Raw genomic sequence first — 17500 nt, forward strand, 5'->3', positions numbered from 1 at the left:
ATGCATTTTGACAGGATGCTGACCTTCAGAAAACATATACACTATTCTTAAATGCAGAAATGGTCTGTCGGTCTTAAAGGCAAAATAGCACCTAAAGGCATTAAACAACGCCATCTCTTCTGATATTGCCAGTCAGTCGTCCTCTGTGTGACTGGCAATGGACTGGGGCTCCAATACTTTCTCAATGCAGCCTCTTGAAGTTATAAAGAATTCAAATGAAGCGCTGATACTTATTCTGGAAACAATGAAAGACATTCCTGCTGAGACCATGCCATACCTGCTTGACCTTCCTGTAATGTAGGCCAGACACAAGTTAGAAAAGAAACCTGTTTCAAAGCAACAAAACAAACCCCTCAAATCCACTATATGATGCAGTGAAGGAACCAAACGTCAGTTGTCTGGGATATGGATGAGACAAACAGAAGACACCATAAACTTTGAATGCCAGATATAAAAGCGTGAGAATGGGAAGATTACCCAGAACATCTGAAATGCCTCTTCAACACAATCATACAGCGACTTCCCACTCAAGGAAGACATTGTTGGGAATGGCCAGGGGACAGAACTGATGCAGGAGCGAAGCTACCAATAGAATAAAACGGCAAAGAAGTGGGCATTATCAAATTAACAGACTGTCCAGTCACCAAAGATCAGCCCTGTTGGGGATAACACTGTAAAGCAAAATGGGAAAAATAATCGGGGAAGAGAATGCTGCCTATTACGTCATAACCTTTAGCCTGACAGTGAAAGTTGAAGCAGTGATGCATGTTGTCCAGTGGCTGGCACCATTACATAATTATGCCCGCAAATCAACATGCCATGATTCTGACTGACTGTGAACCTCCTACAAAAAGGTTGAAAGTGGTACGGGAAGACCAGAGTGGCATGAGGCAATTCGCGACATGCAGAAGCTTACGTAAATATACTGTCCTGGACATGCAGGTGCAACGACAGATTTGGATGTGTCTGCACGCTTTGACATCTCCTTGAAACTGAAGCTGAAACTGGCAGTTTCCTTCGTGTTTGATTTTTTTTTCTTTCATTCTTTCTTTCTCTAATCCCAACCCCACTCCCTTTCCCACACTTTTTTTTTTTTATCTCAGAGTCCAAGATTTCAAATGAACTTAACCACACAGTGACGTTAAACATCACCTTCCCCACCGATCTGTTTTTAACTAGTAAAGAGCCGTGATGTAGCCTAACATGAGACAGATCATCCGGTATATTTTTTTCCGCCTACTTGAAACAGAAATTGGGGTGGTGGTGGGCTGGGGGGGAAATAATGATAATTAACTCACTCAGTACGGCCAGTCCTCTCTTCTCCTCTACACAGACCCCTTAGGATGTCCAGTGGGTGTCTCAATGACCCAACCTTTAGCTTCCGTCGTCAGAATTGTGGTATTCTTTGTCAACATTCACCTCTTCAGTATAAGAGCCTTCCGCTTGCAATATTTTGATGGTGGTAATTGGGGTGAAACGCTGGTAACGTCGTCTCTTTCGCCGTTCGTATGGAGAGAGTTAAAAAGGAAACACAAGTTGCCCATCTATGTCTTTCAGTGGTTTTCCTTTCGCTAAGGGGGATCGACTTTCGTTGTTTGTTGTTGTTGCTGTTATTGTTGTTGTTTTGTCTCACTTGTGTAAACAATGTGAGTCTGTTATAACCGTTTTCGGTTTTCTGTGTGTGTGTGTGTGCGTGTGTGTGTGGTAAACTTTATTGTCATTTTCTCTGAAAATACTTTGTCATTTTACACCAAATTGGGCATAGAAATAGGGGGGAAATATCTTCTTTCCACTCACCCTGTTCTCATTGACAGTGCACCGTTAGGGTGGGCACCCCCAAAAATTTTTTTTTTTAAAGAAGCCAAATTATTTGCACAATAACATAATGTTACATTTTTTCCCAATTTTTGTTCAAATATGAACTGCAGTTTGGTCAGGAAGTTACATGATAAATCTCTTTGTGGCAGCTAATTGAAGGGGAGATTAATCATGTTTTGAAGCATGGCCATTAATTTGTTTTTATACTGATCTTTCTCACCGAAAACATTACATTTTGAAATTATCACTCTGCACATAGACAAGGTTTTTGTGTTTTACACTCAGTTTGGAGACCTTTCACAATGTACATTAGCCCAAGTAGTTGTTTGTTTGGTTTTTTCTTCTTCTTCTTCTTTTTCCGGGAAACAGTAGATTGTACACAATGTGACGCAATTTAGAGTTAGGTCCGGGGGAGGAAACAAAGTGAGTCTATGTTTTAACCCGGTGTTCGGTTGTCTGTGTGTGTGTGTGTGTGTGTGTCTGTGTGTGTCTGTGTGTGTATCTGTGTGTCCGTGGTAAACTTTAACATTTTCTCTGCAAATACTTTGTCAGTTGACACCAAATTAGGCATAAAAATAGGAAAAATTCAGTTCTTTCCAGTCATCTTGTTTAAAACAATATTGCATCTCTGGGATGGCCACAAACAAATTTAAAAAAAGAAGCCAAATTATATGCAAACTGCATTTACTGTTATATTTATATTTTTTGTATTCTCTAAACTTGGCACTTTGATCTGATATTCTGACACAACAACAAGAGTAGTCATTATTATCATTTTTTGTTCAAACATGAACTTCTTTTGCTAATCATGGAAGTTTTATTTATTTTGCAAACGTTTTGGTGCAGATAGTAAAAAAGGGAAATTAATCTGTAATTAATGCTAGGGGACTTAATTTGCTTTAAACTGATCTTTCTCATCTTAAACATTACATTTTGAAATTATACTCGATACATAAAAAGCTTGTGTGTTTTACTCTCAGTGTACAGGGCTTTCACTATGTTCATTCGCTAAAAAGTGGTCTTTTTCGGAAAATACTAAAATCAATACGACGAGTGGACTTTACAGATCTATTGGCTGAGCCCTGAAGGTCATGAGCAAAAATCAATTGGGTACACATATTTATAGACATTCAAAGCGCGTGCTCATATTCTTCGCGAACGCGAACGACGCCATTTTGTTTCAAGTTGTTGACCTGCCCATTCAATCCTATATTCAATGGACAAAACACGATAACATGTGATGGAAAGTTGGAGAAGGAGACCGTTAAATATTTATTCAGAGAAAGATTTGTGAACGCCTCATCACTTACTGGATTATGCCCCAAACTGCCATAAAAATATCCACAGAATCAGTCGGAATTCACAGTTAAAAATTGTAAACCATGCGAGTTAATATCCTTGAACTGATCACGGTGAAACGAAAAAAATTCCAGTCTTGACTTTTCTCAAAATGAAGTCCTTTTCACTTCTTACGACGTTTAGAAGTACTTGTACTTGGCTCTGCATGTTATTAGTTTAACAAAATACTAAATTTTCATATCAACTTTAAAACTATAAAACTAGAATGAACATAAAAGAGAAATTGAATCGACCGTGTCGTACTACATTCTCGGCGGGTGTAACTAAACTTGTACATCTATCTAGATCTAGAGAAAACGGCTAAATGTTGCAGTGTGATTGCGGCGATAGCCACGTCTCCTTTACCGCAGACTTTTTTTTAAATTGCTCTTAAAGATTTTTTGAATACCCAAGATACACCAGAATAATATGATTTAAACAGCGTTCTCACTGTGAATACCGCAATTGATTCATCGCCCTTTAAAAAAGTATATTCAAATATTACATTTTAGAACGTCAGTTAATGAGCCATAATAGTGTAATGGGTTAGACAGTCTCTTCTCACCCGAACACGCGGGGTTCGATTCTGGTTAGGACTTTTTTTCTTTCTTTTTTTTAACCCGAAGCTTTATAATAGCATAATAACAAATACAGAACACATTTTAACGATTAGATTTTTTTTTTTTTAAGTGTATCACAAGTGAGTCTTGAAGGCCTTGCCTCTCTTGTTTTTCTTCTTCTTTCTTTAATTTTCATTTAAATTCTCCCTTTTTTTCTTTTCTTTTGTTTTTTCCCCCCCTTCCAGCTAACAACCGCCGTGGACGCCGACGCAGGGGCCAACCACTCTGTACGCCGCTACTCGCTGCTCACCAGTGACGTCCCTTTCGGCCTGCAGGCGGAGGGCGGCGAAGCCGCCGTGGGTGGCGCCAGACTGTGGCTGAAGCTGACGGGGCCGCTGGACAGGGAGACGGTCCCTACGTACCGGCTGCTGGTGGTGGCCACGGACGGCGGGCCGCCTGTCCGCTCCGGCACGCTGACCGTCAATGTGGAGGTGGGTATCATCATTAGTGGAGTACCTCCGAAAACGGAGTATGTCTGCCTACATGGCGGGGTACAAACGGTCATGCACGTAAACACCCACTCGTGTACATACGAGTGAACGTGGGAGTTGCAGCCCACGAACGGAGAAGAAGAAGATTATTAGCTGAGTGATGCGAGGCCCAACACTCAGCTTATAATCACAGACTGACATAAGTTAACAGGTGGGACCAACAACAAAGTGAGAGCTGTATTATCAAATGGTTTCTCTAATGCAATGGGAAATCACTGTCATCTTAGTCTTCTGTGAAGGACTAAGACTCTCAAACTGGGAGGCAAAATTGCACTAGCTCTCAGTGCTGCAGGCTAGTTTGCCTTTGAAAACCATCTCACGACGCAGACTGCCCTAAAACCCTCTTGGCGGAGAGAGGAGGGATGTAACTTGGGCAAGACACTCTCCAGTTTAATCAAATTCTAACCCAGATAGTCGGGACAGCAGTTACCTCCGCTGCTGTTCTGATGGTCATAGTTGAACACGACTATCATACAATGGCCCAGAGGTAATGCGGCCGCGTAGGAAACGAGAGAATCGGAGTGCACTGGTTCGATTCCCGGCACAGTCGCCAGTATTTCTCCCCCCCCCCCCCCAACCCCCCTCCACTAGACCTTGAATGGTGGTCTGGACGCTAATCATTCGGATGAAACGATAAACCGAGGTCACGTGTGCAACATGCACTTAGTGCACGTAAAAGAACCCATAGCAACAAAAGGGTAGTCCCTGGCAAAATTCTGTAGAAAAATCCTCTTCGATAGGAAAACAAATGAAAACAAAATGCAGGCAGGATAAAATACAACAACAAAAATTGGTGGCGCTCTCGATGTAGCGACGCGCTCTGTCTGGGGAGAGCAACCCGATTTTCACACAGATAAATCTGTTGTGACAAAAAAGAGTATTACAATACATCACAATACAATACAAATACTTCTTTTGTTTTTTCTTCTGTTTTTTGCGCATTTCGAGAACAATTGTGTGGTGGTATGTAATCATGTATTCCAAGCCTGTTGAAGATTGTAGCTGTTGGTGTATGCAGTTCCAGTGTCACTATGGTTATGAATATTCCATGGTTTTGTGTTCTCTACTGCTGGTTTGAAAGAACGTCCGCCTCTTTTGCAGTCGGCTGGGCCATACACAACATGATTTGATTTGATTTGATTATGAGGAGTCATCCGAATGTGAATAGAATACTTCTGTTGTCACACACACACACACACACACACACACACACACACACACACACACACACACACACACACACACACACACACACACTTTCGTTCGTTCATTCATTTATTCGTTCATTCATTCATTTTATTCTCTCACCTGACTGTGCCGATGGTAGATGTGAACGCCTACGTCCCGTAGTTCATCCATTCATTCATTTACTCATCCGTTCATTCAGTCATTCTCTATTTTGTGCAGATTGGACACGTTAACGGCCACACGTCATTCCTTGATTGATATAATATCATTCTTTATTTCTTCTTTCCCCCCACTTATGCTGGTTGGACACGCTCATGACCACACGTCATTCCTTGATTGATTCTTTTATTCTTTTTTCTTTCTTTCTTTCTTTCTTTCTTTCTTTCTTCCTATTATGCAGGTAGGAGACACTAACGACCACGCGCCATTCCTTGATTGATGTATTGATTGGTTCATTCATTCGTTCATTCTTTCTTTCTTGCTTTCTTTCTACCACGTATGCAGGTAGGAGACGCTGACGACCACGCGTCATTCCTTGATTGATGTATTGATTGGTTCATTCATTCGTTTATTCTTTCTTTCTTGCTTTCTTTCTACCACGTATGCAGGTAGGAGACGCTGACGACCACGTGTCATTCCCTGGTTGATTCATTCATTCTTTTCTTTTCTTTCTTTCTTTCTTTCTTTCTTTCTCCCACTTATGCAGGTAGGAGACGCTAACGACCACACGTCATTCCTTGAGATAATAATTATTATTACTACTTCGGAGGTGGAGGAGGAGGAGGAGAAGAAGAAGAAGAAGTTTTCATTCTTTATTTCTTTATTTCTTATGTTCTGTTACATATTATGCAGGTAGGTAGGCTACGTGGCTAATGACTACGTGGCATTCCCTGATTGATTGATTGATTCATTCGTTCGTTATTTCTGTTTATCACTTTACGCCAGGTGGAAGACGTGAACGACCACGCCCCGGAATGGGACCAGGACAGCTACGCGGCCAACGTGTCGGAGATCGAGGCGGTGGGCAGCGCCGTGCTGACCCTGAGGGCTCACGACCAGGACGTGGGCGACAACGCCGTGGTGGTGTACCGGTTCAGTCCTCTGCAGGCCGATATCGCCCTGGGGCTGTTCGCCCTCAACCGCACCTCCGGGGAGGTAAGGTTCCAACTGTGTTTGTTTGTGCTTGGGGGACTTCTCGGAGGGGGCGGGAGATGGGGGGGGGGGGGGGGGGCATTGTTTTGTGGTGTGGTGTGGTGTATTGTTTTGTGTATTCACTCTCAGCTTTCGCTGTATTGGCTGGCGCCCTTTTGGTTGTGTGGTGTGGTGTGGTGTGGTGTGGTGTGGTATTGTTTTGGTTTGATTTGATTTGATTTGTTTTGTGTATTCATCCTCAGCCACACCTCTGGAGAGGTACGCTCGCTGTGTTGTGCTGGAGGCCTTTGGGGCATTGTGTGGTGTGATGTGGTGTGGTGTGGTGTGGTGTGGTGTGGAGTGATGTGATGTGGTGTGGTGTGGTGTGGTGCGTTGTGTTGTACTGTATATTGTTTGTGTATTCACCCTCAGCTACACTTTTTGGGAGGTGCGTTCACTGTGTTCGCTGGCGGCCATCGTGCGTTGTGGTGTGATATGGTGTGGTGTGGTGTGATGTGATGTGGTGTGGTGTGATGTGGTGTGGTGTGCTTTGATGTGCTTTGATGTATTCACCCTCAGCTACACCTCTGGAGAGGTACGTTCACTGTGTTGGCTGGCGGCCATCGGGCGTTGTGGTGTGATGTGGTGTGGTGTGGTGTGATGTGATGTGGTGTGGTGTGATGTGGTGTGGTGTGCTTTGATGTATTCACCCTCAACTACACCTCTGGGGAGGTACGTTCACTGTGTTGGCTGGCGGCCATCGGGCGTTATTGTGTGGTGTGGTGTGATGTGATGTGGTGTTGTGGGCATGTGGTGTGGTGTGCTTTGATGTGATGTGGTAGTGTGTGGTGTGGTGCGTTGTGTTTTGCATTGTTTGTGTATTCACCCTCAACTACTGTATGGGTGACACGGTGTTAGAATCCTGACAGGGATGTTTGTCATTATATTGGTGGTCTGATATAAGAGTGGAGCGACGGCCTAGTGGTAATGTGCCCGATCAGGAAGCAAGTGTGTGCAAGTTCGAGCCCCCGAGCACACCGGTATCCCCCCCCCCCCCCCCCCCACGCCACCACCTTCCGCTTGACGCGCGCTGAGTAAATGTCTGGGTGCTAGTCTTTTGGATGAGACATCAAACGGAGGTCAGAAGTGGAGAAACTGAATTGCAACATACAGGAACAGTACGTTTCCTGTTGTTTTCCTGTTTCTGGAAAGGGTAAATTAGGCGCGCACACACACACACACACACACACACACACACACACACACACACACACACACACACACTGAAATACACTGGACGCCTCTACAGTGAATGTTGAACTCGTTTTCGTAATTTGCTTGTTTGTATTCCTAAGTTAGATGTTTGCATCGGATGTTATTTCGTTTTCGTAATTTGCTTGTTTGTATTCCTAAGTTAGATGTTTGCATCGGATGTTTTTTGTGGCCTTCATTATTTGCCTTTCTTTTTTTCCCCCGTCAATGGTCATCAGTGTCCAGAAATGGTTGCACCTGACATTTGAATCTCTGCATTTTCTTTTGACTTCAAAAGTGTGTGTGTGTGTGTGTGTGTGTGTGTGCGTGAGTTGTTGTTGTTTTTTATGGTTTTCGTTGTTGTTGTTTTGAGTTTTTTTTTATGATAACTGTGTTGTTCTTCCACAGAAGAAAAACGGTAAATGGATCAATTTAGTGCGTGCGCGTGGGTGTGGATTTGTGGAGGGGGTCTGCGTGCGTGTGTGTTTGACTTTGAGGGCTGGTGTGCGTGTGATTGCGTGTGTGTTTGCGCACGCGTGTGTGCGTGTGCGCGCACGCATGTGTGTTTGTGAGCTAGTGTGCACACGCATGTGTGTGTGTGAGAGAGAGAGAGAGAGAGAGAGAGAGAGAGAGAGAGATGTGGGTCGTGGGGGTTGTTCGGGGATAGTGGGCACTTAACTTGGAAAGAATTTTCTGAGAAGGTAATTTCCGGCCTTGTATTACTCTGTCAAAGCGGCTTGCATGTGACTAACACAACACCCATTATGAGTTGTTGTTTTTGTTGTCTTTTTTTTTTCTTTTTTTTTTTAACACTCCTCAACTTTTTCCGTTTTAATTTGCTTCGCTTTGTCACTCGGCCTACGCTGTCCACCCACCTCCGCTGTTTCCAGTTTTAGAGCATTCTTCCAAGTCTGCACTTTTTGTTGTTGTTGTTGTTGAAGGATTTGGTATTTATTTCCTGATACAAAACGTCGGGGGTGTTGATTTTTCTGAGTATGGTTAGCTTCAGTTTTTTTCTGAGTATGGTTAGCTTTCTGAGTATGGTTAGCTTCGGTTTTTTTCTGAGTATGGTTAGCTTCAGTTTTTTTCTGAGTATGGTTAGCTTTCTGAGTATGGTTAGCTTCAGGTTTTTTTCTGAGTATGGTTAGCTTCAGGTTTTTTCTGAGTATGGTTAGCTTTCTGAGTATGGTTAGCTTCAGTTTTTTTCTGAGTATGGTTAGCTTCAGTTTTTTTCTGAGTATGGTTAGCTTCAGTTTTTTTCTGAGTATGGTTAGCTTTCTGAGTATGGTTAGCTTCAGTTTTTTTCTGAGTATGGTTAGCTTTCTGAGTATGGTTAGCTTCAGTTTTTTTCTGAGTATGGTTAGTTTTCTGAGTATGGTTAGCTTCAGTTTTTTCTGAGTATGGTTAGCTTCAGTTTTTTTCTGAGTATGGTTAGCTTCAGTTTTTTTCTGAGTATGGTTAGTTTTCTGAGTATGGTTAGCTTCAGTTTTTTCTGAGTATGGTTAGCTTCAGTTTCAAGGAGGCGCGACGCCAAAGCGCGTGGACGGATTGAAATACGCCGCACCACATCTGTATGAAAGAAGAGACACACAGACAGACATGATACAGAGAGACAGAGAGTGGAAGACATAAACCCAACCGCTGGTCAGGACGGAGACAAGAGGTTATTAAGGGGGACAAGGGAGAGTGGAATAGTGTGTGTGTGTGTGTGTGTGTGTGTGTGTGAGGGGCGAGGGGATGGATGTGGGTGTGAAACACAAAATTGCCAAAGGATATCTTGATTCTATCTGTTGTCTTGTTCAGAGCAATCAAAGGACAGGGTTTATTGGTTTATTTCTTTCTTTCTTTTTTTCGTTTTTGTTGTTGTTTCATTCCTGTTTGGTTGGTGGAAGGCGGGGGACTGGGGGATGTGGGGTTGGGAATGCCTATAACAGTGAAAGAATTTGTGAGTGATGATGAAGAGCCAGGCTTTCACACACACACACACACACACACACACACACACACACACACACACACACACACACACACACACACACACACACACACACACACACACACACGCAACCGACAGAACTGAAGGAATTTGGTGAACAGTTCAGTACGGCGCCCCATTGATTCTTCACAGAGTTGAGGGGGGATGAGGAGGAGAAGAAGAAGAGGAAGATGGAGATGAGGGAAGAAAGGAGAGAGGGGGTGGAGAATGATCCACTTTAGTGAACAAAAAAAAAATGCTGAGCAGGCAACTTCGTGTCCAGTTTAACCCAATCAAAACGGCTTGCGGCGCGATCATCACAACAGCGACAATGATCTTTCTCGTGTAAGCGATAGTGCCGTCGTCAGAGTATATTACATAGGTTTTCTTCTTCTTCTTCTTCTTGTTCTTCTATTACCTGTTACGTTTTGTATCTCGCCTACGCTGTCTAGCTACTGCTGCAGTCTCCAGTTTTGCAAAATCATTCATTCACACTCTCTTTGTTCGTGGAGGGAATTGTTATTTCGGATTCAATCAGCTGTGTTTTATTCTGAGTGTGGTACACAAGGAATTTCCACTAGGTGTCTTCTATCGGGTTGCTATTTTTATTTTTTCCTTCTTCTTCGCTGTCTGCGATGTCTTTAGGCAGTTGCCAGAGTGCGGTAATAAACTGATGCCTTATGTTTGGCGAATGAGACCCGAGACACTGGGATTGGGGGCAGTAGTTGCTGATTTTGCGGCGTCATCGGCCATCGTTTGTGTGTGTGCAAGCGCGCGCGCGTGTGTATGTGTGTGTTCGTTCTTTAGTTTAACGTCTTTTCACTATTAGTGATATTAGACGATTAAAAAAAAGTAATTTTTTTTTAAAGTGGGGTGGGGAGGGGTGGGGAGAGGGGAAAGAGAAGTCAGGATAATACAGAAAAGGTAGAAAACTACTAAGAAATGCATAACTAACATAGAATTAGCTTTAACACTAACAATTCAATAATGATGATAATAACTAAAACCATTAACTTGATTATGAAGTACATTAAAGGAATGTAGAAATAGGGTTATGAACTAATGCCTTTGAAAGTTCTATTAAAAGAACCTTGTTAGAAATAACTTCCCCCAAATCATCTGCAGAACAGTTACTCTCTGTAAAATACTTGGGCAAGAAGATACGTAACTGCTGACATTTAAACAAACTATGATGCAAGCCGAACTGCTTACCACAAATGCATTTAACATTTTTACTGTATTTTGTCTTCAGCGCGTCAAGTTTTATACGGAAGAAAGTAGAGGTTTTTAATCTTGTATAGCAAACTGATGAATTCGGTATTTTTTTTCTTTAATAATGCGTCCCTTTTTATTTTGAAGACCCTGCTTTCCATAGTTTATGAAATCGACATCAGCAGTTTCATTGCCATAAATGTCCACATGAGAAGACATGCTGACATCAGTACCTTTAATCCTCAAACAGTGTGCCAAATGATTTGCCTCAATAACTAAGTCGGGTCTTGTTTCAAGACTAAATGATTCTAGAGCATAAAGTACTGATTCGGAATTAACAAAGAATGCTGTTTTCAAGAAAACTGTTTGGTGTCTCACCAAATAGCTCAAAGCTTGTATAATAGCAACAAGTTCAGCCGTAAAAATGGAAAGATTCTTTCCAATAAAGTAAGATTTTTCAACTTTAAAAGCGGGAATAGAAAAAGCCGCGCCAGCATTTTTGTCACCAAGAATGGATCCATCTGTAAATGTATGGAGATGATTCTGATATTTTTCTGCTATGTGTATTCTGGCAGTACTTGTCGTGATAATGACTTTTTCTTCCTTATTTGTTTCAGAATAGTTGATATCAAAATCTGCTTTCAACATTTCCAAAAAAGGAATAGGAGTATAAGATGGATTTATAGCTAACTCGTTCATGTTAACACCAGATTCTTTTAACAGATTTGAAACGTAAGTTGCAGCTGTTTCTTGTGATGAAATAGCTTTAGCTCTTTTTGGAAAATCAATGTCAGATCTTACTGTCAGTTCATCAGCAATAAGATTTTCTGTCATAGAAGTGTATCTTACAGCGAATTTTGCTGTTGCTAACTCACGATGCTCATTTAAAGGAAGAATTCCGGCTGTTTTGTATGTTTCCTGGGTGAATGCATGAAAGGGCACCCCGAGGGCAATTTTGATAACCTTACAGTCTACACTTTGAATTTTTTGTAATAGATATTTAGGTGCACTGAAAAGTATTTCTTGTGCATACGTTAACTTAGATCTTACAAGAGCCATGGAAAAATGGATAAATGTTTTTGTATCCATTCCCCAAGGTAAACGGCTTAGAATTTTCATTATTAGATTGATACTTTTCCTTGCCTTTGTGAATGTGAAAGTGAATGTTCCATGTCAGTTTTGAAGTAAGATAAACACCTAAAAACTTCACCACCTGTTTATAATCAGTGACGTTACCAAGTAATTTAAAAATTGGCATGCTAAATGGATTACCACCTGAATTAAACAACATCACATGTTCTTTTTCTGTCGACAAGGCTAGACCATTTTCAGACATATTGTTACCAAGGTTGTCAAGATCAGATTGATACAAACGCCGTATGTAATTCTGTGCTCTTTGTGGGGTTGACTTTTTTAGAGTGACACCCATCCACATACAAATGTTATCAGCATACTGTACTATAACTACACGATTTGACAACACCTTTGGGAGATCCTGAATAAGAATATTAAAAAGTATAGGGGCTATAACAGCCCTGTGGAATTCCCATGTCAAGTTTATGTGGAAAAGAATAATGTGTTCCCAACCCTTGCTTGGATAGTTCTGTTAGATAAAAAGCTTTTTATACACTCATAGAGATTACCATATATTCCGACTGATTTCAGTTTGCATAGCAGACGTTTGTGCCAAACCTGATCGTAGGCTTTTTTAACATCAAAAAACGTTGCCAATACACTTTTTCTGCGGGCAAACTGACATTTTATTTGAGTTGTAATTTTTACTAGATGTTCGACTGTTGATCTTCCTTTTCTACAGCCTGCCTGGTTCACTGGAATGATATTGTATTTTTTACAGTAAGTTATTATTCTCAGCAGGACTATTTTTTCCATTAGTTTACTGACATGCTAGGTCAAAGCACTAGGCCTATAGCTATTTTTATTACGTTTAGGTTTTCCTGATTTTAGAACTGGTACCACTGTCGATCTTTTCTATATCTGTGTGTGTGTGTGTGTGTGTGTGTGTGTGTGTGTGTGTGTGTGTGTGTGTGTGTGTGTGTGTGTGTGTGTGTGAAAATATGTTTGTATCTGTGTCTGCCTGTCTGTCTCTGAAAGACAGAGAGACTTTGGCATACTGTTGTTCATAGACATTTATATGAAGCTGACCTTGTTGTTCCTGCACCTTTTATTACTGACCACGCCCACCCTCACCACTCCGCACCCCCGGGCCCCCAGTGCCGCTCTCCTGTTCCCCCAGAATCTCTAGTCCACCACGACTACCTGTTCCCACTCCCATCACACACACACACACACACACACACACACACACACACACACTTAAACATCTGGTCCATATTATGACCATCCATCATATATCCACCTTCCATCCGCCCATCCATCTGTCCAACCATCCAGCCTCCAACCTGCCGTTCACCCACGCTGCTTTCACCCATCCATCTATCCACCAATCGATCCCCCCACCCATCCACACTCACAGCTACCCGTCCGGACATCCACCCACCCAACCACCCATCCATTCATCCACCAACCCATCCCACCATCCACCCACCCACCCAACCAACCATCCACCAACCCATCCTCCCATCCACCCACACACACAGCCACCCGTTCATCAAGCTGCCCAATCCATCCATCCATCCTCCCACCAAACCACACTCACAGCCACCTGTCCATCTACACACCCACCTGTCCATCCTCCCATCCAGCCACTGAGCCACCCTCTCAGCCACCCATCCAAACAAGATCTGTGCACACCCTTTGCTTCATATTGTCCTTTTTTCTCTCTCCAGCTCAGCGTGGCCAAACCGCTGGACAACTACGCTGGTCAGACGTACAGCCTGGAGGTGGAGGCTCGCGACTCGGGCACGCCCTTCAAGACCTCGCGGGCCGACGTGGTGGTGCACGTCATGGACACGCACAACTCCCGCCCGGAGATGATCCTGTCCGTCTTCGGGCAAGGGAACGTGACGGTGCTGTCGGAGTCCTCGGGGCTGGGGCGGGTGGTGGCGCACATCGGTGTGGAGGACCCTGACTCCGGTCTGAACGGCATCGTGCTGTGCCGGACCAACGCCAGCCACTTCAAGCTGCAGCCCATGGACGTGATGCAGTACAAGGTGATCCTGGGCCGGCCCCTGGACCGTGAGACCCAGGCGGAGCACGAGGTCCTCGTCACCTGCCAGGACGCCGGCTCCCCTCCTCTGGCCGTGTCGCAGACCTTCACCGTGCAGGTGAGTCGGCTGAATTCTGCTCCATCTGGGGGTATGAGTTAACTAGTACCATGATTACTTCCTCTGATTCCATAAAATTCTACTTCAGGTACTTCTTTTTCTTTGTTCATGGGCTGCAACTCCCACGTTCGCTTGTATGTACACGAGTGGGCTTTTACGTGAATGACCTTTTTTTTTTAACCCCGCCATGTAGGCATCCACACTCCGTTTTCGGGTGAGTGCTTGCCGGGTGTGTTCTTGTTTCCATAACCCACTGAACGCTGACACGGATTACAGGATTTTTAACGTGCGCATATGATCTTCTGCTTGCGTATACACACGAAGGGGGTTCAGGGACTAGCAGGTCTGCACATATTGTGACCTGGGAGATCGGAAAAAATCTCCACCTTTTAATCACAGGAGCCATCACCGAGATTCGAACCCGGGACCCTCAAATTGAAAGTCCGACGCTTTAAGTTTAACCACTCGGCTATTGCGCCCGTCCTACTCCAGGTACGAGTTAACTCGTACCAAGTTTACTTCCCCATGTTGGACCAGGTACGAGCATTCTCGTAACCAACACACTGTTCTAAATTTGAGTATTTTTGCTCACTGCAGCTGGCGTTCTAAAACTGAACCGTTTGCAGATTCCGAAAGTATGAAAACGAAGCTTTGTTCAACAGATTAAATCAGCAGTTCTCCATCGATTTTCGCCGTTTTAGTCAGCCACCTTACGTTTTACTGCAGTGGTCTCATGCAGTGCTGGTCCAGGGGAGATGTAGCAGCCATGTAGCTGTTATGGGGAAGAATGAGTTTTAACTCACTCAGTACGGCCAGTCCTCTCTTCTCCTCTACACAGACCCCTCGGATGTCCAGTGGGTGTCTGAATGACCCAAGCATTAGCTTTCGTCGTAAGAATTGTGGTATTCTTTGTCAACATTCACCTCTTCAGTATAAGAGCCTTCCTCTTGCAATATTTTGATGATGGTAATTGGGGTGAAACGCTGTTAACGTCGTCTCTTTCGCCGTTCGTATGGAGAGAGTTGATGGAAACTCGATTTTTTGTGTGAGAAAAAAAATCTGAGTAGCACTAGCAACAAGAACATCAAAAAGGGGGGCGAAGGTGACAGCGTTTCACCGCTGCTGATATTTATCAAAACACGGGTAAGTTGGTGAGTTCTTCTTCTCCGCGGGAACGAACGACAAAAGAGACGACGATGAGATGACTGCAGGGTTTCACCGCCGCTGCTGACAACAGTTATGATGCTACAAGCAGAAGGTTCTCACACTGTGAACAGAAAAAAAGATAATGATATAAAAAATATATATATGCATATATATATATATATATGTGTGTGTGTGTGTGTGTGTGTGTGTGTGTGTGTGTGTGTGTGTGTGTGTGTGTGTGTGTATCTATATGTATATATATATATATATATATCGCATTTCCAATGATGAATTAAAAAAAAAAACAAAAAAACAACCAATAGGCTGGGCCATTCAAACATAATCCACTGGACATTAGATGTGGTCTCTTTCGGGGGGTGTGGTGGGGGGGGGAGGGAAGAATGCTGGCTGTTCCGTGTGAGTTAAGCTCGTGTAGTTGGGGTGCTGGGGGTGGGTTGTGGAGTTCTGGGGGTCGTTTTTTTGTCTCTTTGTTAGTGTTTGAGTTCAGTCGGCTTTTTCCTTTTATATTATTGTCATTGTTTTTCCCCATCATCTGTACTTATTCAGTGCCGTAACTCTCATCTTGGCTGTTCAGTCCGAGTTCCCCCATAAACAGCCACACCCAGAGTTCGTCTGCCGCAGTCTTTGCAGCAGCAATCCACAGGGAAATTATTGATGGTACGTAGTCAGAAGGCCACATGCCAGTGGAGACCCTGCACTGGTGCTGAGTCACTCCGGTAGCGCTCAGTGGTGCCTGTCCTGATTCAGCCATCCACTGAGCCCCCTACTGTCGACTGTCTTCTTTGTGTGTGTGTGTGTGTGTGTGTGTGTGCAGGGGTATGCTATCAAAAACATTTTTTTCCTGAGATATTTTTTTCAATCCTTCTATGGATTGTGTGATTTTGGTGGATAATGACCTTTTCTTTGGGAGTTGGTGCTTTGGAAAATCGTTTCTTCTGGTTAGTTGTTTACTTTGCAGTGTCGTTTCTGCTGGTTAGTTGTTGTTTTTGTTGGGTTTTTTGTTTGTTTTTATTGTTTTGTTTTTTGTTTGTTTGTTTTTGTTTTTTGTTTTTTACTTTAACATGTCGTTTCTGCTAGTGAATTGTTTGCTTTAATTAAGCGTCGTTATCGCTGATGAGTTGTTTAGGGGGAAGGGTGCGTGGTGGGTGGGGTGGGGTGAAGACGCATAAAAGGATTATACAGACATAATTGAAAATGCCCACTTTTCCACCTCTCTTCTATACATCTTTTTTTTTTCTTCCTCTTCTTCTTCTTTTTTCAGAAAGGTTCAATGAAGCAACGCATTAAACTAAAGTAATCATGGACATACTTCACAGTATTATCTCAAAAGCAGCTTGCGACACAGAGAAAGAGACGGATGATAAAAACGAAGCGCCATCATTTTACTTTAAGGGTCTGAGAAAGGCTAAAAGTTGGTTGTTTGCACGCGACGCATCGAAAAAACTTCTTCTTTTTTTCTTTTTCTTTTTTTTCTTTTTTTTTTTTTTATAAGTACTTTGTTCATGTCGTCTTTTGCGTGTTCGTCTGGCGTTATTCCGTTGACAAGAGCCAAGTAACGCACGCACAGTCATCACCAAGCGAACACAAAGGTGGATCAAAAACACGAAGGCGTTCAGCTTATTTCGTTTTATTGCATTTCTCATTCAAAAAAACGTGTGAGTAAACGAGTTTTAAGCTTTTTTGTTAGTTTTTTTTCTTTAAGTCTTTAAACTTTTCTTTTAATCAAACATTGCAGCAGAAAACGAAATGCCAACTTAATGTATAAAAACGGCATATTCGACAAAAACAACTAAAGAGTTCAAAGCAACGATGTTTAAAGAACAGTCGGAGTTACATTTCGAGTGTCAGTGTTACATATCAAGTTTTGTAAAAGATGACAAAAATCCACATGTTAAAATGTTACTACGCTCTCGTTCAAAACAAGTGGATGTGTTTGGTGGAGGTGGTGGTGGTGTGTCCATCGAGATCGATGATGACCATCGTTGTCATCCAGCTGGGGGATGGGGGGAGGGTGGTGGTGGGGTGGGGGGGGAGGATGCTCATGAATCTATCTGGTGGAGGAGG

At 43.0% G+C, this 17500-nt stretch overlaps 1 protein-coding gene across 3 annotated transcripts in view; it reads left to right on the forward strand.

Moving 5' to 3' along the window:
* Positions 1 to 17500, forward strand: part of LOC143298773 (protocadherin-7-like) — a 275058-nt gene that overhangs the window by 206120 nt on the left and 51438 nt on the right. For all 3 annotated transcript variants that reach the window (XM_076611722.1, XM_076611724.1, XM_076611725.1), the window contains 3 exons: positions 3962 to 4207; positions 6401 to 6610; positions 13832 to 14269. In XM_076611722.1, coding sequence (XP_076467837.1) covers positions 3962 to 4207; positions 6401 to 6610; positions 13832 to 14269 — 894 coding nt within the window. The remainder of the gene's footprint in view (positions 1 to 3961; positions 4208 to 6400; positions 6611 to 13831; positions 14270 to 17500) is intronic.

Source organism: Babylonia areolata, chromosome 24 (assembly GCF_041734735.1).
Source record: "Babylonia areolata isolate BAREFJ2019XMU chromosome 24, ASM4173473v1, whole genome shotgun sequence".
In the NCBI taxonomy this organism is placed as follows: domain Eukaryota; kingdom Metazoa; phylum Mollusca; class Gastropoda; order Neogastropoda; family Buccinidae; genus Babylonia; species Babylonia areolata.